Source organism: Protopterus annectens, chromosome 9.part0, assembly GCF_019279795.1.
Source record: "Protopterus annectens isolate FY-2018-M chromosome 9.part0, PAN1.0, whole genome shotgun sequence".
Classification (NCBI taxonomy): Eukaryota; Metazoa; Chordata; order Ceratodontiformes; family Protopteridae; genus Protopterus; species Protopterus annectens.
The window spans coordinates 913,053,984-913,078,715 of NC_056743.1; the positions used below are offsets into that span (position 1 = coordinate 913,053,984).

At 40.9% G+C, this 24,732-nt stretch overlaps 1 protein-coding gene across 2 annotated transcripts in view; it reads left to right on the forward strand.

Moving 5' to 3' along the window:
• NAB2 (NGFI-A binding protein 2) overlaps positions 1-24,732 on the forward strand; it is a 120,354-nt gene that overhangs the window by 63,669 nt on the left and 31,953 nt on the right. For both annotated transcript variants that reach the window (XM_044083656.1, XM_044083657.1), the window contains exon 4: positions 11,926-11,977. In XM_044083656.1, coding sequence (XP_043939591.1) covers positions 11,926-11,977 — 52 coding nt within the window. The remainder of the gene's footprint in view (positions 1-11,925; positions 11,978-24,732) is intronic.

The window sequence follows — 24,732 nt, forward strand, 5'->3', positions numbered from 1 at the left end:
GATATATTTAATAATAATAATAATAATAATAATAATAAAAAGCATGAAAATACTGAATATCTGTTTACAATGAACACCAGGGTTTCAATCACAGGAAATATAAAACAAACACAGATGGAAAGACTTAGGCAGATACAGAACAGAACAACATTTAGCTAATCTCACTATATTTTCCTAACTGACTGAAGAAGTACTGTTCCCTAGTTACTTACTAAAGCAAGGCAAGATAAATGTGGATGAGTGTCTTGTCAGGTCCAAAAACAGAGTGCACATCTCATCTCTCTCTCTAGTATTCAAATACAATTTCAGTACTGGCTATAAAATTATATCACATCTGGTCATCTGACTCTCTTCCCACACTACCCTCTTACTAGAAACTGAGCCAGGATCTGGCACTGATATGTCACAATACGCACACATAAAACTTTAGCTAAGCTTTATTACAGCATCTGGAAACTGTAAAACAATTCCAACACTTCCACCCTTCCTGCAGAAACTAACAAGCCATTCTCTGGCACCACAGAGTAGCAATTAGTTCACCACTAAGGACAATAGTGCAGGATCCCAGCCCAGGCTTTTACAGACATTGGGTCTCTGGCTATATTCAGACATGTGAGATAAAATCTTTATGGCCTAGTCCAAGTCATTTAATTTCAGGCTAAGTCTTTTAAGGTTGGCTGGGCTGAGCTTAACCCTTTCCCTTCTAGTATCCTCTGTTAAAATGTACACATTTCATTAGTTACAAGAATACAGTCTGATATGCATGTATATTTCTTTTCTGTCCATCAGGACCCACTGTTGATACATTTTTAACACAAGCACCTTTACAAATAAATTTTTAATACAACCATCTGTACAAATCAGTTTGATATTCACATGGCATATAATTCTTTACAAAACTCCAGCTGGCTATGCTGGCATATGTTACACATGCACTGCCCTAACCCCCCTGGCACAGCTGGCACTACCTCACATCATCACAGTCCCCATTCTTCTTTAACACCAAAAAGAACCTTAAATAAATTCCAGATCTGTGTTGGTCTGGTGTGACCTCCTGGATCACTCATTTGTCTAGCAGCTTTTTTTTATTTCTACAGTGGCTGCCTTCCTTTAAGAGGATGGCACATTTGGGGATTTCTTTGTTGAAGGAGGGAGGTAACAAAATGAAATGGAAGACTCTCTGGTTAAGATCCTCTGCATTCAGATATGTTCGGTGATGGATGTCCAGGCCTCTGGATGCAGAGCCAAGCATCTCTGACTGCCTCCACAGCATGGCAACTGGGCAACCATTCAAGAGTACTGATAAGGCCTCTCAGAGAAAGGACTCCCTGAAGCTTAGTTTTGCAGGCCTCCTCTCCATTGCAGATGACATCCGTCATTAGTTTATCTCCAGCTGTGTCCAGGGAAAACCCTCGGGACTTCTGGAACCACAGCTCCTTTTTTCCTTCTGTTTTTTTGCAGAAGGACCTCAAGGGAGTAGAGAACTGTATCCCTACAGCAGAAAGTGTTTTTCCATCTTGCTCAATTCTAGAGAACCCTTGACTTTCGGTTTAAATATAATCGAGCCATTGAAAGGAGCCTGGACAAAGGACATCTTGAAGGGCTCTGCAAAGTCACTCACGTGCATCCAAGTGTGTCTCCTTACATTAATTCCTCTGCCTATGGCTCTCTAAACACCCATATGTCATGTTAGACATCAGGTGCATGGAGGTATTTGATAGGGATTGTAAGATGAACAGCTGTGAGCCCACAGTTTTCTTGTCCTCTGCAGATATGGACCCTAAGAGGGATTTGGAAAGCTGCTTAGTCAAATCTCTCTGAAATCTACTCATATGTGCCAGATAATTCAACACCCTCAAAGCGAAGGTTGATGAACCATAAACTCACTTCCCATACTTGTCCAATGCCTATTAGAGGGATGGATAGATGAAGCATTCTTTGGATAACTCCTTTTTGGTGGCTACCATGGTGTCCACTCCCAGGCCCTTGCTCCAATGCTGGTGATCCTTTGATGCAAGGATAAACTTATTAGGTTTATAAGAAATAGGTTCTGCCACATCCAGCTCTTTCCATGCCCACTGAGAGATTAATTCCAACATCTCATCAGCTGGTAGGACTACCCAAGAAGTACCTGAGCTGCAACCAAAGGCCTTGAGAAACACTGATTCTTCTTGAGAGGGGGCTTCGGAAGACTAACTGCCTTTCTGTCTCAAGAGTTCAAGGATATCTCCAAATGAAACATTCTCAAGTGCTGATCTGGGAGACACTACCCCATCATCAAAATCTGTGTCTTCACTGAGTGACTCCTAGGGGGAAGTCAATATGCCTCCTCTTGCATGCTCCGAGGGACATCTGGAGTGGGATACTCCAGTGAGGACTCAGAAGGGGATCCTGAATGTGAATCTTCTTGAGGATCAGAGAAATTGGCTGTCCCAATGGGATAGAAGGTGCAGGATCATGACCCAAAGCCTTTCATTGAGGGAGAAGTTGAGCTGAGAAACTAAGGGAAGTCCGCTCACAAGAAATGAAGGGAAGTCTGTCAACCACTTCAAAGGCAGAAGAAGCCAAGGGGGAACTCAACACCAATCCAGTAGGAGCTGCAGGAACAAAGATGAGACGTACAACCAAGGCGGTCGTGAGACGAACACATCACGTTAAAAACCAAATTCTTTAATTTGAACAATAAAAAGTAGCATAAAACAAAGTTCTAGGGTGGATAAGCGCTTTTGGTAAAAACCTTCTTCTGAGCCTCTCTAAATGAATAAAATAAAAAAAAAACTGGCAGCAAATACCGACATATAAATTGAAGCAGCATATTAAAACAAAGGCACATTAAATTTCAGTCATGCCCATGCACCAAGACTTAATTTACATGTTTTAATTTTCATAAACTGATCATAATTAAGCAGTTTCTAACCAGGGTTTTTATTTCATTTTATTTTTTAATTGTACTGACTGACTTTTACAAAGTTTAAACACACTATGCTGTGGGAGATGGCAGTCAGTAGTGATCAGTCATTGTTTATCTTTGCCTTGGTCATGCAGTGCAAGGGATAGTAATAATAATTAAAGTAGTAATTCCTGTTTGCTAACAAGATAAACCCACTGGGATCACATTACATTTTCAGGGGTGACCCAGGAGCAATGTCTGATTTGCTCAAGATCACACAATAGGCAAATGAAGAATCATCATCAACCCCCTTTTTCCCATTTTCTACATGGAGTTCGTGTGTCGTGCTTTCACCATCTCTCTTGATTCAATGCCACATTCTTGCTTTCTCCAACACTCATGCCTAACTGTCGCAGATCTCTTACACAATCCATCTACCTTTTTGCTGGATGCCATCTTTTCCTCTTACCTTCTTCCTGTCTGACCCAAATCTTCTTCACCACGTTGTCTTCTGCTTTTCTGCACATATATCCAAACCACCATAATCTGTTCTCTTTGATCTTTTCTGCAATTGGCACTACTTTGGCTTCTGCTTTTATGTCCTCACTTCTTTGTCTGTCACACAGTGTGTATCCTGTCACCCTTCTCAGGTACTTCATTTCTATCACCTCTAGCTTTCTCCTCTATTCTGCCTTTACTTCCCAGGTTTCTGTACCCTACAGTAATACTGGTTGCACCACTTTTTTGTTACTTTTCACCTTCTTTGGCATTCTTCTATCATATACTATACCTGACACTCTAAATGCCAGTTGCCTGGAGCCCCTCTGATTCAGGTCTATATTACGTGATCGAACATTTAGTTAGTCGAATAACTAAACATCGAAGAACCAAAACCATGAATGGCAGTTTCCACTCAGGGAAACAAATCATTTGGCCGTTACATGGATTTTGCCCTGTTTTCAATGTGGAGCGATCTCGGAGTTGGTATATTTAGTTAGGGGGGTGTTTTTTTTTTTTATGTAGGGCAACGGCATTGTTTCCCTGAGTGGAAACTGCCATTCGCGGTTTTGGGTCTTCGACGTTTAGTGATCGACGTTTAGTTATTTGATTAACTAAACATTCAATCATGTAATATAGACCCTCTGATTGTAGCTCTGACCTCTTCATTCAGACTTCCCTTCTCCTCAACCCTCCTCCCAGATACATGAAGCTATTAACCTGTTCCACTATCTTCCCCTCTATCTCAATTCTTAGTTTCTTCTGATTTCCCCAATTTGCTGCCATTACCGCTGTCTTATCTGTACTTAGTTTCATCCCATGTGCCTTCAGTTTTGCATTCCATTCTTCTACGCTTCACTGAAGTTCTTGTTCAGAGTCTGCCTGTAATGCCACATTGACTGCATACAGCAACTTTGCTGATCTGTCCCCTCTGAACTGTTTGCTAATGTAGTCCATCTCCAGTATGAACAGCAGTGGGCTCAGAACTCAGCACTGGTGCACACCCACTCCTACTGGGAACCCCTCTGTGAAACCTAACAATTTTCTTACTTGAGTCATTGTGTCCTTGTGCTTAGCCTGCACTAATTCTACCACTGTTTCTGGAACTTCGAACCACCACAATACTCATAGAATCATAGGATCATAGGAAATTACTAGGCTATTGGTCCTGAGGGCCTTACAAGCCTAACCAAGAATTTAGCCCATGTTCCAACAAGTCAGTCCCTGTGCCAGTGTCCAGCAGGGACACAGGTGGAATCCCAAGGGTGTATTCTCTGTTCCCCATCCAGTTATCCAGGTTGTGCTTAAAAAGGTTTTCTTGGGACATTGTCATATGCTTTTTCCAAGTCTAGGAATGCCCAGATGGACTCTTTCCTCATCTCTAACTTCTTCTCAGTTATCTCTCTCACTGCAAATGTTGGGTTGAGGGAATCAAACCCTGTACCATAGGGTCTACAGATCCCAACCTTCACCGTCTGAACCATCAACCAGATAATACAAAATATAAACACTGGGGGCAAAGGTAACTGAAAAATATGGACATTCAGTTACAAATCTGGGTACTTAATGGTAGTATTAATGAGAAGTGGTATACAAGTTTTTTTATTTTTACTTATTAAAATATATAAAAGACTTGAATACCAATTAAATTACTATTAAATACCCATATCTATGGCTGTACCTACTTTCCAAATGTCCTTGCCCCCAATGTTACCTCAAGAAGGTGTATGCTGATTTTCCAGGCCTTCAGTTCCAATTTTCATTGCCTGCTGGCTCAAAGGTATGCTCAGACCTCTAACCTGTCCCTGTTTTCGTAGTAACATTCCTGTTTTGAGGCCTGATTATTCTGAGGTACATTCCCCTTCAGACAATTCTCTCAATCCCTTCATCAGTTGATTTTTTTAGACTGTCTAGTACACAGAAAACCAACACTACATGACCGACATACTATTCGCAAGGACCTGATTGAAACAGTATTTTAAAAGGTTGGGAAATACAAACATCTTGGAAGAAAGCTGTGATGGCTGTGTTACCTAAAGATGGCAAAGACCCTTCAGACCCAGCTTCATATAGACCAATTTAAATTTTAAACCACAATTATAAAGTGTTTATGTATATACTAGCTCAAAGCATGGCAAAGGTGTTGCCAAAATAAAGAGAGATATGGATAATGTGGTTATGTAGAGGGGAGGCAAACATCTGACATCATCAACAGAACAATGATGAGCCAAAGGGAAGCAGAATACAAGAAAATACCACTGTTGTTGGTGGGTCTTGATGCAAAGAAAGCATCTGACAGAGTAAGCTGATATTTTAGGAGTAGAGCACTGGAAGCATTTGCATTCCCAGATACAATAATAAGGTTAATTAGAATACATGGAGGACCGGAGGCAAGAAAGTGGGAGGGTTCCTCTCAGATAAAGCTGTGTTTGAACAGAGGAACTAGGCGGGGGTATCCCCTTTCCCCTTTATTTGCTTTCATTTAGAGCCACTGGCAAAGAAATTGGGGGACTCAAATACAAGGATATAACATGCATGGCAATCAAGAAAGGTTGCCTTATTTGCACACATTTTGTACCAGATGAATCCAGAAAAGGACATCTCAGTGTTGTTAACATTTTGAGAGTATTTCAAGTCTTTTTGGGATATAAAATTAAAGAAAAAAAAAACAAAGGCTATAGTTGTAAATTATGTACCCACACACAAACTTGTTTAGCAATATCCATATTTATGGGGACAAGATGAAGTATTTAGGAGTATGGATTAAAAGGCTTCTACTATGGCAGCTAAGGATATGTGGGAAGAGACTAAACAAAAATAATACAACTGAAAAACTAGAAACTTATGTTTAGAGATTGATAGTAAGACATACACAAGCAGTGGAACTGTTTTTAGTTCCTTTAGTCCTCTATATGGGTCAAGCATACTTTTATCAACCAGAGTAGTTGTTGTGGATAATAAAGAACTGAAGAAATTTATCTGGGAGGGAAAGAGGGCAACAGTTAAGAGGGATAAGTTGATCCTTCCAACAGAACAATGTGGTTTACATTTACCTCGATTTGAGGTTATTTTGCAGCTACAAAGTAAAGGCTCATATACAGAACAGAAGCAGAAGGTTATATTTCAAAGTGAAAATAGATGATGATGAATCAACGGGGAAGTTTAAGAAAGAGTGGAATTTTGGATGCAGACCATTAAGGAGAATAACCACACAATATGGAGTGCGGGGAGTGCCTTCTTTGTGAAGCCTGTATGTCCTCCCCGCGGTTGGGTGGGTGTTCGAAAGACATGCATAAATGGGCGTACCTTCACTGAAGGTTGAACGTCGAGCTGGCACCTCGGCTTTTGTGAAAATCTACTGCCAATCATTAGCAGACCGGAGTTCCGCTGTGGTGACCCCTAACCGGGAAAAGCCGAAAGACAACATTATATTCATAAAATAGCATAAAGTATTCCAAGAACTAAGCCAATATTAGAATAGAGAAAGGAGATTTTGCCAATAGGGATGACTGCAAGTAGGGGTACAGAAAATAGGCAAGAGGAGGCTGGAATTTACCAGAGAAACCTGGCAAAGGAACCAAGACAGTGGGAGCAAATAACTCAAGCAGGAAAGGTAGCAGAGTGGGATGAGGCCAAGAAGACATCTGGAGTACAGGCTACAGGAATGCCTTCCCTACCAGGGCCTGATCTCAGAATACAGGCAAAGCGAAAGAGATAGGGGGATTTTAAGTCAAAGACCTGCTCTGATAAGAGTTTTTAGTTGAATCTAGATTAGAAACAGCTGTTACAGGGATAATTAGTAGGGCATATAAAATACTGCATAATAGCTGTAAGAAATCAATTAGGAAGTTAGAAAAGATTGGGAAGAAACACTGGAAAAGCAATTTACAAGAAAACAATGGGAAGACATATGTATGGCTCCCAGGTATGCAACCAAGTCCAGAAGGTTTAGGATTTTTGATTGGAAGCAGGCCTGTAGCCAGACAATTTCATTTTGTATTCAAGCTCTTTTCACTGCCCCCAAGGCATTTAAAAAATGGACCTTTCAAAAATGCTTCCCCCTCACAGTTAATAAACCTACATATAATTTTCAGCAGTTCCTCCAAAACTACTAAAGATACTGTTTTTAGATTAGCAATCTTTTCCAAGCAAGTTACGCCCCTCTCATTAGGGACATAACTTTAGACACTTGTAGACAAAATATTGCTTGAAAAAACTACATTGTTTCTGAGTGATGGAAAGAAAAAATGTACTCTAGTACAGAGAGTATAAGCCTGGCTACACGCATGACTGGAATTGCCCGTAGAGGTATTTCTATGCAACAAGCTGACTGCAAAGAATTTTTCCTCAGGTAGATAGCAGATATTGGAGGTGTGATAGAGAAAAGGTAACTGGGAACATATATGGGAGTGTAATGAGATGAGCAGATTTTAAAAATCCCCCTATAGCGTACTCTGTCAGGAATATTGTGTAAGCAAATGGCTGTAAGTAGGAAGATGATTCATTTAAGCTGGGATACAGGATCTGAATTTCCTAGACATAGTAAGGCTTAAGCTCAGTTGGCTGCCATAAAACAGTTGCTAGAAAATGGAAATCAAGTCTAAACCAACTGTATTTGAGGCACTGAATATTATAAAAGAGATAAAAGAATTGGAAGAGGGATCTTTAGAAAAGGGAAAGAGCAAATTACATACAAGTAAATGGAAAATGTGGTAACAATACATGCACAATAATGTTCAGGAGGGGAAGTGAGGTTTAAGGGGAGGCAGGGATTCAGAAATTTTTTTGTAATATTGGACTGATGACAGTAGCAAATAAAATAGGCATGATGTATATTGTATTTAAATGGAAAATGCTAAAATACATTAACAGAAAAGAAAATAAATCATGTTTGCATAGGTCTTAAGTGATAATTTAATAAAGGTGCTTAAAAAGCATGCTATTGGCAACAACAACAGGGCATGCATCTTACATTTCCCTTTTCATGCAGCAAAAATAAAGGACATTGTGTTGAAAAATACTGCAATACAGTTAATTAGTCTACAGATTTTACATGGTCGTTATAACGTGCTTACATTTTTTTCCAATATTTTTTGGGGCTGAGCGGTATGAGTACAACCTCCCCTGACCCCCCCCCCCCTTGACAGTCCTCTCAACATCCACACACTTGCAAGTAGATGAAAAGTAGGAACATCTTGCCAAAAATCTGGACAATGGTCTTTGCTCTTATTTTCAATGCCTGCAAGTTAAGCTGGATGTGTGGGTATGCCCCAACCCTCCCCACATAAACAGTTCTCTTAATATCAATACTCTCAACTACATCCAAGCATACTCTGAAATGACTCTCATACTCACACATGCAAATACACACAGTCAATCCGATTTTCACATAGACATGCATCAATCATGCAAACAAATCTCATACAGTGACATCAGATGCATATGCACACACACATGCCTCTCTGCTTTTCGACTTCACAGGCTCACACACACCTTTTTCAAATTTTAATTAATGTATTTATTTATTTATACTGATGGCCTTAACCTCCTGTGTGTGGTACATTTTTACATGTTTTTATATTACTTCTTATGCAGATTTGCAATAAAAACAGGCAGACTGCAAGGCATGCAAGGGAAACAGGTGAAATGTAAGATTATTAATTTGCTAGTAATACATGCTGCATAGGAGCTCATCTCCTCAGCGAATGAGATCATATATCATGTAAAGTTTGGGCAATATTTTTAGTTTCTGTTTCATAATAAATGAGAACAATGGTCTGACATGCAGTGTGCTATTACACAGACAGGATAATGGAACAACAGAAACAAATAAGAATGTGGTTTGTATAGGAAAAGGGGACTTCACAGTCTGTGAAGTCATCATGTGGGTGTAAGAGTGCGTACGCATAGCAAATGACTTTCCCCTCCTACAGACCTAGATGCTTTCTTTATTGCTGTAGTAACATCCAGCAAATGAGGCAAGAAAGACAAGACCCACACTAATGTACAGCCGTATAATACCAGGCTGGGGAAGGTGCTCTAAACTCCCACCTTCCGTTGGAAATACAGAAGGGCTATAACTCCTCCAATGTGCTTCATGTATAAAGATATCTAGCTTTAAGAAAAAAAAAATAAAGACTCTTACAAATGAAAAAGAAAAAGGAAAAAACAGATGAAAAAAAACCCTATTCCATTACACTTGTCAAAGAAGACAAAAAAAGCAGAAAGTTTACTTAAATATTAAAATAATAAATTACTGTTCATGAAAAAAGTATTTGAACATAGTATGAAAAAACGCCTTGCATAAGTATGCATAGCACAGCATACTAGAACACAGCTTTTGTAAATGACTGTGTGATTTTGTTTGCACTGTTGTGCATCAGTCAGAAGCTCACATACTACCCTTCCCTTAGCATTCTTGCACATGCACATAGAAGTAGACCAAGACTTAGTGTAAAAATTTGTATTCAAAGAAACATTCACATTTTGGCACGGATGCTAAGACAAATATCACACTGACGGTATTAATCCAAGTCATATTTAAGAATGAAGTACTACTAGCAAATAGCAAACCTGTGAGAGCTAGATAGTCCAAAGTGTTGTGTAACAGCTGATACAGCTTCATCAGATATCAAAGCAAGTGCACATTGCATCTTTCGACTTTTCCCTGTTAGGGGTCGCCACAGCGGAACTCCGGTCCGCTAATGATTGGCAGTAAATTTTTACGTACTGAGTTGCCAGCCCTAACGTACAACCTTCAACGAAGGTACGCCCATTCACGCATGTCTCCCCACAGAAGACGCTTTAGCTGAGAATCGAACAGGACAACGTCTTACTGTGAGGCGACAATGCTACCGCAGCACCACCACCGCAGCACATCAAAGCAAGTGCATAAGGAATGAAAATACAAAGGTTAGTAGTACACTTCTGCCCATACAGATGAATTTACCATGAAACATAACACCTCCCTTAGTCATGACAAAAACCTCACAACTATAACACCTAAACTTAACAAAATCATAAAGTTAATGCATCATTGTAAAAATTAGTATAAAACTGTGTGGGGTGTACCACTCAACAGGAAGGCTCTGTACAGCACCTCCATTCTGTATATATTCTACAACTGAGGTTGCACAAAGTTGTAAAAAAAGGAACAGTCTTCAAGAAAAGAAACTCAACCTCTTCCCACTTCTTTTAGTTGGATAAACTCAAGTCACAACACAGCAGAACACCTGCATAAAGTAAGATTTGACATACAAAGACATCAACACCTCACAAAATTGATTTAAAAGAAACAATGTTTTGTGACTTGACAAAGAAGCATGCAGTAAACAGTTGTGCTCCCCATAAGGGCTTACTTGTTAAAATGGATGGCTAGGAACATACACTCAGACACACACACACTCTCATGCATGCGCAGGCATAAACATGCAAACACACAAACACACATATGTGCATGCATAAACATACAGACATGCATGTGCATGCATATACACACACACACACACACACATATATATATATATATATATATATATACATATATATATATATATATTCCTACTCTTCTGGAAAGCCAGATGATATCCATTGCATATTACAATAGAACAATAAATATTTACTTAGTCTAACATTATTATACAAGAATGGGAGAACAGAAAGATTTGTGTGGCAGAGTAGATATGTGTCTCACTATTTTTATGCATATATTTATATGTCTACATGACCTATTGTGCTTTTTCTGGGTTTTAACATGACATAATCCAAACCAAACCAAACTACAGAGATTAGGAAGTTGATTTTGTGTATAAGGACAGACTGATTAGCTGGGAAATAGAGGGGAGATCTCCATTGAGTTGGCTGCAAGTTTCCTTGACATTCCACTTCACTGCTAGTTAGTAGCTGTCAGCAGTACAGTGAGATGGTTCTGTTATACAAATTCCCAGAGCAGCCCCCTTGTTAATGGTTGGCTTGGAATTAAAAAAAAATCAGAGAAGAGTAAGACAAAGACAGGGATGTCCCTTAAGTAGCATGTTATCTGGATTAGCAAGGGCACTTAAGTATACAGACATACAGAGATATACATGTCCACAATTTAAATTTCATGTCTGTTACAGGTGGGTAAGTCATTTACAGGCTGCAAATTCCTATATATGATTAAATCCATCTGTGGTCAGCGCTGCCCCAAAGACTGGCATAGTGTTAGGGTGTGGGTCAGCAGGGGAGGTTGAAGGATAGTCCAGCAGTTAGCACACTGGATTAAGACTGAGTTGTTATGATCTGCTTCATGTAGTCTGGTATTTGATTTTCTCAAACTCCATTCAAGTACTGGATGACTCTAAGCAAGTTATTTAACTAGAAAGTCCTTTGCAGCAATTTGTAACACTGGACTAGACTCCTCAATGGTCTCCTGGACTACATACATAGTAACTACTACAATAGAAAGAAAACGGAATATTGTTTTTTGTTTTAGTGGTGAGGAGACAAAATCATGCAGTGCATGCATGTCACTGACCAATTTATTTTTATTTTTATAGACTAAATCCTGATGATATTACTGGTCCGCAGGCCAAAAAGGCAAAACGTGAGGTAATATTTCATGATTTTATTAAACGGGGGAGGGGGTGGTTTAATTGTTGATGTTTTATGTGTTGTCTGTGTAAACAATCCCTGATGTCACACTGGTATTTGTTAAAAGCTAATGTTGGATCTATTTCACATACAGTTTCCACAGTGTCTTTATTTAGATTGTTGCAAAATCCCTTACTATTCATACTTGAATATAGCAGGAAGATCACTGATATCTAGATTTTCTTTCACTCCAGTTATTGTCAGCACTTAGTGCATGTGTCTGCCTTTGGCATCATGCTTATGTATTTTAATCTACTTTGTAAGTACAGTCATATGTTAATGACATTCTAATCCCATTTATAACATTACAGTTTCCCTGGCCATAAAATGTTTCTGAGCTTTCAAAATGTAATGTCACCGCAGTCTGTGACATCACAACTTCTAAAAGACAGTGGACAAAATAATGGGTATAGACATTTTTTACAAGCAATATGCACATACCTAAGCCATCGCTCTTATAGTTACTTTCTGTATCAGATGGCAAAAATGTGCAGTTTCAAATAACTGAAATTATAATTAACAGGAGGTACTCACCTAGGCTGTCATCTCATTTTAGGTTAAATCTTTTTCTTTCCTTACATCTGACATTTTGAATATTTTAATTTGTTCAGCAATGGCTGCTGTTGAACCAGGAATTCATCATATATAAACATCTAAACTGTCACTCACCCAGAAATGAGCAGATTCCCCAGGGAGCACTTGGCAAATAAACATATTTCTACGCAATTCTGTCTGATGTATATGTTTAGGTCTTGTACACATTTCTCGTTCCCATTAGTTACCAATAAGGAATTTAGTGTGCACACAAGGAACCCAATTTCTAGTATCTCCAGACTACAATATTAATAAAGTGAGGATCTATTATGAGCCTTATTGGAACTTTTATAGAACTGGTATAAGAAGATTTGGACATGGAAAAAAGCCTTCTTAGATATCAGACTGGGATCGGTGTCCTTCTCCACAGTCAAGCCATATACATAGGATGTCAGGTTATGAAGGATGAGGGGTACTGAACCCCAGCCTAAGGGTTATGTTTGAGAGCAGTATAATGATGTGCTTTCCGGAGCCAAATTGCCTTCTGTGTTTATATTCTGTTCTACCATCAATGCTGGTACTGCATCAAAGTGGGAGATCAGTGTTTTTAAGCCAATACACACTGATGTGCATTAGAGATGGTGATATTTGTGTAGGTCAGAAAGTCTGCCTATAATTTGAGCTCTCTTAATGCACTGTCATTTCCTTTTGATATGACAATACAGCAAATATGAAGGAGTGGCAAAAGTGAGATGCACAGCAGTTTTATGAAGTGATAACAGCTCCCTTTAGTTGTCATCAATTATGCATCTATTTTATTTTATTTTTCAGGATACATGGCACCTACTATCACCTCTGCCCTCCTGTGTTCCTCTCTGCCTCTGTAGCTGGCCATCTAACTTGTCCCCACAGAAGGGCCAACATCTATGGGCTACTAGTACTGTAGTCCCAGTCATTTTGTTGAGCAAGACAGAATATTAGGCAAGTGTAGTAGACTTGTATATTTGCTGACAGGAAGATTTTTTTTTCTGTGTGTCTACCCCCCAGAGTGAATAAAATAGTATCAACCACTCACTCAGACCTCACTGTCATCACTGGCTCCTCCAGAGTCTGGGCCAGTACATCTCATTTTCTTAAACGCAATTTATGTAGAGTGTTAATGAGGAACATCTTGAAGAGTGACAGCTGTGTGGGCACAGGCTGTTAGGTGGGCATGACATGCTTATATAATTTACAGACAGTCCTCAAACATGCAATTTACTGGGTTATTACCAAAAAAAAAATCTAAATGGTATTCAAGAATTTTGTTGGGTGAGCAGTCAAAGTGGTACATGGAAGTTTTAATTAAGCTGGGGATTTTTTTTCATCTAGATGTGTAACATATCTTCAATAAAAATAAATTAAACTGAATTACAGACTCCCCAGCCAATATCTTGGACACTTGGTTTATCATTTTCTTCTGGAAATACTGCAAATGATTTTTATTATAAAATGATACAGTGAGTACAATAAAGTGATTACTGTAATTTGTCATACTGAGCTCTGGTGCTGTTCTCTGACTTTCACTCTGATTTTGAATGAGTGCAGAAATTGAGGTTGCACATAGAATATAGTGCATAGTAACCACCATTACTGCAATTATAATTATTTTCAAAATAAAACACAGACTGCACAAACTGAACTTATGTAGTGTTTACAGAAATAAGTTCCCATTTGGTGAGCTGTTATTTCTTCACTGTTCCCCTTTAAACAGTATTCATATATTATACACAGCTACGTAAGAGTCAGGCTAGAAACTGAAGAGAATGCTGGCCGCATAATGCATGTGATGAAAGTAAGTACAGATGAGCTGGAGATTATTCACTTTGACGACTGAAAGCCAATTCATTTAAAGAAATCATAGGGTAATTACGGTGGTATCAGACTAATAAAACAGAAGTGAATTTTGTACAGCTAGCAGGCAGCGGACAATGCTGGCTTTGATTTTTCATGGTTTCTACTTGAACACTATATAATTCTGAGAAAGTATGTTCACCATACCTATCAGCACGCCACATTTGGTGCAATGCTCTGATTTCAGCCCTTAAAAGAGCATCTATTCTGCTCCTAAGTGTTTGCAAATAGCTCTGATTTCACCTCTTTATTTAGCTAAGTTTTCCCTTTTTAATTGGCTAAATTTTACAGCTATGAGAGAATAATTTCTGGATCTCATTACAGTTAAAAGGAGATCAATGCAGAGCCAGATTTTGTAAAGTGTTTTGTGCCCCTGCAGAATAGGTATCACAGGGACCTTACGCTGTAGTTTAGTAAATAGTTGGTGGGTCAGTGCTGCAAGCCAGGACAAAATGGAATTGCTAATATTCTTTCTTTTGCTGCTCGCCTATGTTGCTGAAAATTAAGATTAATAGCAGCATAATCATTGCTTGGTACTGGTTCATTTTCTCCTGACCCCATACTGGCAACAGATGAAACAGATACAGACAGGGAGCTTCTCCCATGTCTGTAACTATAGGCAGTAGCAAATACTTGGTTATGTCTGCATTTGTCCGATAGGCAGCAATAGCAAGCAGCATCTCTTTCTTTAAAGGAGGAATTATTTCTAAAGAAATGCCAGATTTGACTGTTAATCCTGTTAAGTGTTTTTGCTTTGGGGAGGTGTGAGGAAAAACAATACAGATATATCAGCGTGAAGCTTTAACTATTTTACTTATTTATTTATTATTTATTGCATTTGTTTACCGGGAAAGTCCACTGGCCCTAGATGAGCCCATTTTCAGTGGAGGCCCAGGGAGAAAAGCTCCACATACATTAAATACATACAGGATAATATCACATACAATACAGAGTTTATAGACCCGCGGTGGTGGTGCTGCGGTAGCGTTGTCGCCTCACAGTAAGACGCTGTCCGGTTCAATTCTCAGCTAGAGCGTCTTCTGCATGGAGACATGCGTGAATGGGTGTACCTTCGTTGAAGGTTGTGCATCAGGCCTGGCAAGCCAGTACGTAAAAATCGGGTTCAGGCACCTAGGCAGCGAGATATTTCCCTGTGATACATTTGACTGGGGACACATGGCTGAAGTGACATTTAGCTGCAAAGAAATATGGCTGTTTGCAAATTCCCTGTGGGCAAAGAGAAACATACACTGCCATGCCCACAGTTTTAATAGCCAAACGCACAGGGGGAAAACATGTCCATGGCCCCCAAGGGGCCATGAGACAGCAGGCAATATGGCAGGCATCAGCAGCAGGCTGGCCAGAGGGCATGTCAGTAGCAGTAAAAATGCAGTGCACAATGGGCAGTGTCTTTATAGTTAGAGTGTGTGGACCACTACCCCCTTCACAATGTCTAGGGAACATTACCTAAAACATAAACTGGGGCATAGATGTGACTACAGTAGCTTGCAGGATTTCCTCCATGCTGTAGCACACTTCTTCATGTTGTAGTTATACAAGTATGTACTGTACACTGAGCACAACACTCATTACTTCTTTTGTCCCCATCCCCTTGGTTATTAAAGCTGTGAGCATGGCAGTGTGGGCTTGTCTTTGCCCACAGGGAATTTGCAAACAGTCATATTTCTCTGCAGCTGAATGCCACTTCAGCCATGTGTCCCCAGTCAAATGTACCACAGGGAAATGGCTCGCTGCCTAGGCGCCTGAACCCGTAAAAATCAACTGCCAATCATTAGCGGACCGGAGTTCCGCTGTGGCGACCCCTAACCGGGAAAAAGCCAAAAGACACAAACAAACAAACAGAGTTTATATACAGTTGCAGTGCATGGAAAATAGTGCACAGCAGTGCAGATTATTTACATCCATAGTATGAGCATAGCAGTACAGATTGTTTATATTTATATTACATATCTATATTATGTAATGTTATTAGTAGTGTAGAGTATCAGATTAAGGATAATAAATATTGGAGATCTGTAGTCCAAGTAGTTGGAATTTAGCAGTCACAGTGAGAGCACATGGTGTTAAATATGGAAAGAGAGAATGGAAAAATTATGTAACTGTTCAGATGGAATAAAGTAAGATTATAGTGGAGGAAGTCAGATTTTTTTGGAGGTGCTGTTAAGGTGCAGGTACAAAGCCAGAGAGAAGAGGTATGTAGTCTGAGGGTTTTCTTAAAGAAAGCAGGATTACTAATTGTTCTGATTGAAGGTGGGAGGTTATTCCATAGTTTTGAGACAGTTATGCTGCACCTGGTAACCTAAGTCTAGTAAGTGTATGATTCCAAGCCTACAAACTATACCCTAACTAGTTCAGGAATGCTCTCTGTCACAAGGAGATACTGTTTTTATTGACCTAATCAAGAGTTCTAGAGTAATGCCAAAAAGGAAATTAACATTGGGCACACCATATGGTTCCAGAAAATATCTTTCCGGGTGTGCAACTGTAGTATGTAATAAATGTTTTGATGGCACAAATGATTTCAAGCAGCATATTGTTAGACAATAATTCATTACTGGTCTCCTCTCTGTTGAAGGAAAACAAAAATAACAGCTTTTCTACTACTAATAAAATAATCTTCCACTGTTTTAAATTTGACCAAGATCTACTAAGGTTGTGTACCCGTGGTGCTGCAGTAGCATTGTCGCCTCACAGTAAGACGCTGTCCAGTTCAATTCGCAGCTAGAGCGTCTTCTGCATGGAGACATGCGTGAATGGGCGTACCTTCGTTAAAGGTTGTGCGTCAGGGCTGGTAACTCGGCATGTAAAAATCAACTGCCAATCATTAGCGGACCAGAGTTCCACTGTGGCGACCCCTAACCGGGAAAAAGCCGAAAGACACAACAACATCTACTGAGGTTGTGTGCCCATTTAATAACTTGGCTGTTCATCATATCAGCACCAAGACGTCTAACCAGAACTGTAACTAGCTCATCTGGCACCACCTTCAAAAAGTTAAGGAGCAAAAAAAAAAAGTTTAAGTGAAAGAAAAAAAAAAGTTCAAAGTTCATGTAACTGTAGCAAGCTGCTACTTAAAACAGTAACATGCAGTTTGATATAGTTACAACACACTTATCTCACATACTAAGCTCTTCTGTGCTTCAGCCATTACTGCAAATACAGTATTGGTATTCATTTAAGATATTCGTATTAATTTATCAAAGCTGTGATATGCTCATGGCTGTCATAAAAAAATGCTAGTAATGCATTCTTGCACCATCAGCTCTTGTTGACTGCCCCCCCCCCCTGATAATTTGCAGGTGGTACAGCCTCTCCATTTGCTCCACCCCAGTTATGGCTCCATGTCTAACAGCCTTTATGTGTTGTGTGAGCAAAATCTTTTGTATAAAACTTGTGCTCTCTTGATCGTAGTTTCATTACTTCTAATACCGATAGTAGTAAAGAAAAGAGGAGATTACACCTACTTCCCATTCCCTAATTTTAAAGTGCAGAATGCTTTCAGTAGATATATTTCTGTCCAGTGTTATGTGTTTGTGCAATCATCCCAGACTTTAGTTTTTAGTGAAGGTGGTTATGTCACAGATTTGTACTGTTGGGTTTACTAACTGCAGGAGTGGTTACTTGGCTATTTCTCATATGGAAATGCAGAGTCCATGCATAACTGGAAATGCCACAGTGCATTAAGGATGCATTTGTGGTTCAGTTATATAGTTGTACATCTGTTAGCACAATAAAGTTCTTAATTTTGCAGGCTGTGTCCCCAAAGATGGCAAATATGCTTATTAGCCCCCCCCCCCCCCGAAAAAAATATGGACACAAAGTTATGCATAAGTATGTTTTAAGTGCTACAACTTTTTTGGTCCTCTCCTACGATTTTTTTGATGGTATCTTACTATGAATTTGAAAGCTGAGATGTTAAGAGGTATGATATTCAGTTGTGCATGGTACTGTTCAGCACTGATGGCTACTCTTCACTCCATGCTTTATTTTATAATTGGTTTCCAAATGTTTAGAGACCCTTTTCAATGGATCCAAGCTCTTTCTGGTTTCAGTAAATTCTGAATTCACTGACTGAGAACGACCACATGGAAGCAATGTTGAAGACTGAAATATGGCAGTGTTTTGTTATTACCAGTTTCTTGAAGGCACAAGAGGATGAACATGGCATGAAAATACAGTGATTGCTGTTTAGAGGAAGTTTATATTACAGACAGTAATCATGGGTACATTATGTCCATTTCCTCACTGACTTTATCTCACTTTAATTAACAGGTTACTGTAGCAAATATTATTTCTGGCGCCTGTCTTGTTATATTAAGGGAAAAGTGTAGGAGTGTTTTTGATCTTATTACTCATTAAAGCAAAGGTACAAAATGTATTAATCACTTGAATCTATATGTAGCATGGACTGATTTCTAATCACAGTCAAGAACCACAAAATAGCCATATGCGCTCGGAGTAAGCATAAGCTATGAAATGCAGTGGTGACCACTAATTTGAAGATGGCTCATGTTTTGGCACGGAGAGCCAAGTCAGACCTCGGGCTTTTGCTATAGCTTGTCTGTAAGTAAAACATTATTGGCTTTTCTGTCTTCTGTTATATGTTCACAGTCTTAACCACAATACTGGCTCTCTGTCTTAGGATAAACTGATAAAAAATAGAGAGGCTATATCATTTGCATAAAATGAGTAGTCAGGAAATGTATCTGTGTACTAGTATATGTTTAGCTCTAAAACCGAGTAATAAAGTTATTTGGAATACATTATAACTTATAAATTAATAGTAAAAACAATTGATCTTGGTTCTCTAATCAATTTTGTCACATCCCAGAATATCAGGTATGTCCTCTCCATCTACTGCATTACAGTTTATTTCCAGAGTTAGAATTATTCATCCATAATGATGGGGTCATGAGATGTAGGGCTAAAAGTACAGCATTATTAGCTTAAGCCAGCAAGCTTTTTTGTTTGTTATCTGCATTAAAAAGTGATCCTTCATAGAACATTTCAGCTGTGATCCAGGTCTCGGTAGTAAAGATAAATGCAATGTACATGGACAGTTCAGAGCATATTAGCTGAAGCCAGCAAGCTTTTTTGCTTGTTATCTGCATTAAAAAGTGATCCTTCATGGACAATTTCAGCTGTAATCCAGATCTCGGTAGTAAAGATAAATGCAGTGTATGTGGACAGTTCAGAAAGTTTAAAGTATCCAATCCAACAACATATTTTTAAGAGGTGGAAGAAAATAATGCCTTGACAAAACTACATGAAGGCATGAGGAGAAAATATGGACTCTGCACAGACAGTAACCAGAGGATGGATTTAACATTTGAATTCCAGATTTTTTTGCCCTGAGGCAGAAATGCTAAATAGTCTAGAAACTCTTTCTTGTGTTAATTTAATTTACAGTAATGTTAATTTTCAATAACAAAGTTCAAATAATGCAAAACAAAACTAGAAACTCTGCATAAAAACAGAATTAATCATGTGGTTTTGCTTTCATTTCTCAAAACCTGGTTGCCTACATTCAAGTCAATTAAGTAACCCAAAGCTACATATTTTCTCTGAAAATAGCCATTTGTCCCAAATGGGTCTTACCCTATCAACTGACTATATAATCAAGAACCAGTTAGTTATGAGGTAGCATAAGTATTTGCTTCAACCTAAAAACAAACTAAGAATGCAAAATAAATCAGGAAAAGCGGCACTAAAGCAACCAAATAATAAAAATATATATATTTAATTGATAAAATGGAGTAAAGCGCTTTTCGTTTGCGTACCATACACAAACGTCTTCAGACAAATACATACTAATAATGACAACCTTATATAAACGAGGTAATAATCAAAAGTAAATTACCAATTAATGTTTAAAAAGGTAATAACACAGAACCACCTACAATGCAAGCTTTTAATACACTTACTGCCCTCTACTAAAATAAGAATAAAAACAAAAATAAAAACATTTGTGTATAACTATAACAATAACTATTTAAAATAAATACTGAAATATAAACCCATCCATAAAAACTATAATAAGATGTGTGAATAAAATTAGAAGTTATGTACTCACCATAACGTTCCATCTGAGTAGGTGACTTCATTCGGATGCAACCTGTGGGTATCGGATCCGATCTCGGATCCGAGCCGGCAATTCAAAAGCTTAGGCTCCGAGCTCCTAGCTCCTCCCTCTTACCCATAACCCCTTGCCAAGCCCTGACTGACCTCAGATTGAGTTTGCCTCAAAATACTGACCACAGTACACTAAAACAGCATAAATACTCGCTCTATAAAGGTCAGGGGGATGGAGGGATAGATCCGAATGAAGTCACCTACTCAGATGGAACGTTATGGTGAGTACATAACTTCTAAATCTGAAGTAGGCAGACTTCATTCGTCTGCAACCTGTGGGACAGAGTCCCTAGCTACCTGAATCTTGGGCGTCATGGAAGGATGTTCCGAGCACCGCTGAGCCAAAGGATGCTCTTCCTCTAGAAACAACATCCACCTTGTAATGAGAAATAAAAGTATGAGGCGAGGCCCAAGTAGCTGCCGCGCAGATATCATCCAACGAAACACGGGACTTAAAGGCGGCTGACGTAGAAACTGCCCTAGTAGAATGAGCCGTAACCCTCTGAGGAGCAGGTCTTCCTGAAGTGTCATATGCCTGCAGAATGCAATTAGCAATCCATTTAGATAGAGTGACTTTAGATACTGCTTTACCCAGAGCAAATTTAGCAAAGGAGACGAACAGCTGATCTGATTTCCTGTGGCCAGCTGTCCTGTTAATATAAAACGTAATTGTCTATGAACATCCAAGGAATGCAATTTGTATTCTCCTTTGTTTGAATACTTGGGAAAAAATACAGGCAAATTGATTGACTGGTTAATATTTGATTCAGAAGAGACCTTCGGAAGAAAAGATGGATTGGTCCTGAGGCAACACCCTATCAGGGAAGAAAGAAAGATAAGGCGGTTTGACACATAGAGCCTGAAGCTCAGACACCCTTCTGGCTGAAGTGATAGCTACCAGAAAGGCAGTCTTCCAGGAAAGGTATTTTAAATCAGCAGAAGCTGCAGGCTCGAAGGAGGAGCAGTAAGGGCCTGCAGGACTAAAGACAAGTCCCAAGGTGGTACAACCTCCTTGACTGGAGGCCTTAACAAAAAAACTCCTTTGAGAAAGGTTTTGCATAATTTCGCTGTCATAAGGGGAGCTGTGTCATGACCAATGTGATAATGCGAGATAGCCGCCAATTGTACCTTAATCGTGGAAGAACTAGCCCCTTGATGAAAGAGGTCTGTTAGAAAATCCAGCACCGCAGAGATAGGTGCTGAAAAAGGATCCACAGTTCTCTGTCCTGCCCATATAGAGAACCTCTTCCATTTACTCCGATAAACCTGTCTGGTGGAAGGTTTATGAGCAGCCACCAAAATGGCCTTGACCGGTGAAGAGATACCGGGAGTCCTAATTAAGGTTGGAATTGGAGCAGCCAAGCTGTCAACTTCAGGTCTGCAGATTGGGAACTGGCATTCCCAGAGGGTGAGAGATGAGATCCGAAATTGGATCCAGAATCCATGGTGGATTGATTTTGTGAGACCATACAAAGGGGAACCAAGGTTGTCGAGGCCAGAATGGGGCAATGAGAATCATTCTGCTCCCCAAACTGTTGGCTTTCTGCAGAAGCCTCTGCATCAGAGGAAGTGGAGGGTAGGCATAAAGGAGACCGGGAGGCCAAGCATGCACCAGAGCATCCTCGAACTCCCTGGTGGGGAAGCAGAGCGAAGAAATTGTCGCATTTGGCGTTTGAGGGAGAAGCAAAAAGATCGCAACAGGGTTGCCCCCAAACGGCAAAAATCTTCTTCGCTACTTGAAGATTGAGGGACCACTCGTGTGGAGAAAGGATGGTGCGACTGAGCTTGTCCGCAAGGTGTTGGACTTTCCCGGAATGTGCGTTGCTACCAGAAAGCGTTTGGTGGAAATTGCCCATTCCCAGACTCTCATGGCCTCTCGACAAAGGGGGTAAGACCTGGTTCCTCCCTGCTTGTTGATATACCAGACTACGGACATGTCTGTCTGAATCGCAATAGTCCCTGAAGGAAGAACGTGGTGAAGTGCTTGCAACGCTAGGAGCACCGCCCTCATTTCCAGGACATTTATATGCAATGACGTCTCTGTGGGATTCCACGTGCCTTGGACAATCTTTCCCGCAGAATGCCCCCCCCCACCCGAGGCAAGAAGCGTCCATGGTCACTGTGGCTCGGGGAAATGCAGCGCAAAAAGGTCTCCCTGCCAGGGGCTCCGGAGAAAGAAGCCACCACAGAAGGGAGTCCCTGCACGCTCTGCTGACCGCAATCGGAGCGTTTAGAGACGAACAAAGAGGAGACCACTGAACTTGAAGGGTCCATTGAAGAACCCGCATGCGTAAATGGGCATGAATTAGAAGCGGGATAGCTGCCGCCATAGAACCTAGGGCCCTCAGGACCGAAGCTGCAGTTGGAGATGGTTGCAGGATTGCTGTCACATGACACCTCAGGCTGGCGATACGGTCTGGGGTGAGGAAGGCTCGCATTGATCTGGTGTCTAGTCTTCCTCCTATGAAATCTATAATTTGAGTTGGATTCAGAAAAGATTTCTCCCAGTTGATCGTGATGCCCAGCCTTGGTGCTAGTTGAAGAAAGTAATCCCTGGCTGAGCACAGAAGATGCCTTGATGATGCCGTCAGGAGCCAGTCGTCCAGGTACGGAAAGACCTGTAATCCCTGGAGCCTCAGGTGGGCCGCTACCACCGCTAGCACCTTGGTAAACACCCTGGGGCTGAGGTGAGACCAAAGGGGAGGACCCTGAACTGATAATGACTGGCTCCCAGCCGGAAGCGAAGAAACCTCCTGGATCGTCTGTCCATCCGAATGTGGTAGTACGCATCCTTGAGGTGTATGGAACACATCCAGTCGTTCTCCCTCAAGAGGGAGAGTATAGATTGCAGGGTGACCATCCGAACTTTGCTTGGTTACTGACAGGTTCAACTGGGAAAGGTCTAAGATTGGTCTTAAGTCCCCGTCTTCTTTGGCACAAAAAAAAACCTTGAGTAAAACCCTAATCCGCCTTGATCTGGGGACGTGCTGGATGTCTCTTTTATGTAGCAGCGGCTGTATTTCGATAGCTGCCGCCTCCCTTTGGTCGGGTGGAACATCTGGGAGGCTGCGAGATTTGGGAATCTTGAATAGGGGTATTGAATATCCTCTGGATATAAGTCGAAGCACCCAACTGTCTGTTGTTATGGACTCCCAAGAAGTCAGGTGCATCGAAAACCGCCCCCCGACTGCCTCCAGAGACGGACAGCCGGGCAACCCTTCAGGGCTGCTGCGTGGGTCTCTCAGAGAAGGGTTCTCTGGACCCAAAATTGCCAGGAGCCCCCCTGCCTCTGGCACGACGACCTCCCCGTCCTCCTCTGCCACGGAAGGACTGGTTATCCGGAGCAGGTTGGGACTGCTGCGATTTCCGGTACCACATCTTCTTCTGTCCCTTTTGGTTCTTAGAGACGGACCTCTGGGAAGCTGAGAAGCGGACTCCGACGGCAGACAGCGTCTTCCCATCCTTTTCACTCTGGACTAATGTCTCGCGAACAGTCTTGCCAAACAAGGCTGAACCATCGAAAGGGGCATTCGCGAAGGTCGCCTTGAAGGGCTCTGCAAAATCACAATGGCGGAGCCAGGCCTGTCGCCTCATGACAAGGCCTGCTCCGCTGGCTCTAGCGGCTCCCTCAGTAGCATGAGACAGCAGCCGCATAGATGTATTGGATACTGATCTGAGAGTGGCCATTCGGGTGGAGTAAACCTGTTTATCCTCACTCGAGATGGACTCCGGGGGAGATGCAGCGTATTCTTTAATCAGATCCCGCTGCATCCTAATGACATGTGCCATGTAGTTCAGCAGACTCAAGGAGAAGGTCGCTGAACTAAAACTCGCTTCCCAATGCGATCCATCGAACGGGACTCCTTGCCCGGAGGATGGACGGAGGGACTCTCCTGGGCCAATTCCCTCTTCGTGGCTGCAGCCATCATCATGGCATCTACTGGGGGACCCTTACTCCAGTGGGTGCGGTCTGATGGAGGAGAAAGAATGCAGTCCGGGCGCTTAGGATAGGCTCAATGGTGTCCGGATCCTTCCACGCCCTGATGGATATAAGATCCACCAGGGGTCAGCAGGAGGGGACACCCAAGAGGTAGAAGGGCCCGCCTCGAATGCCTCCAAGAACACAGACTCGT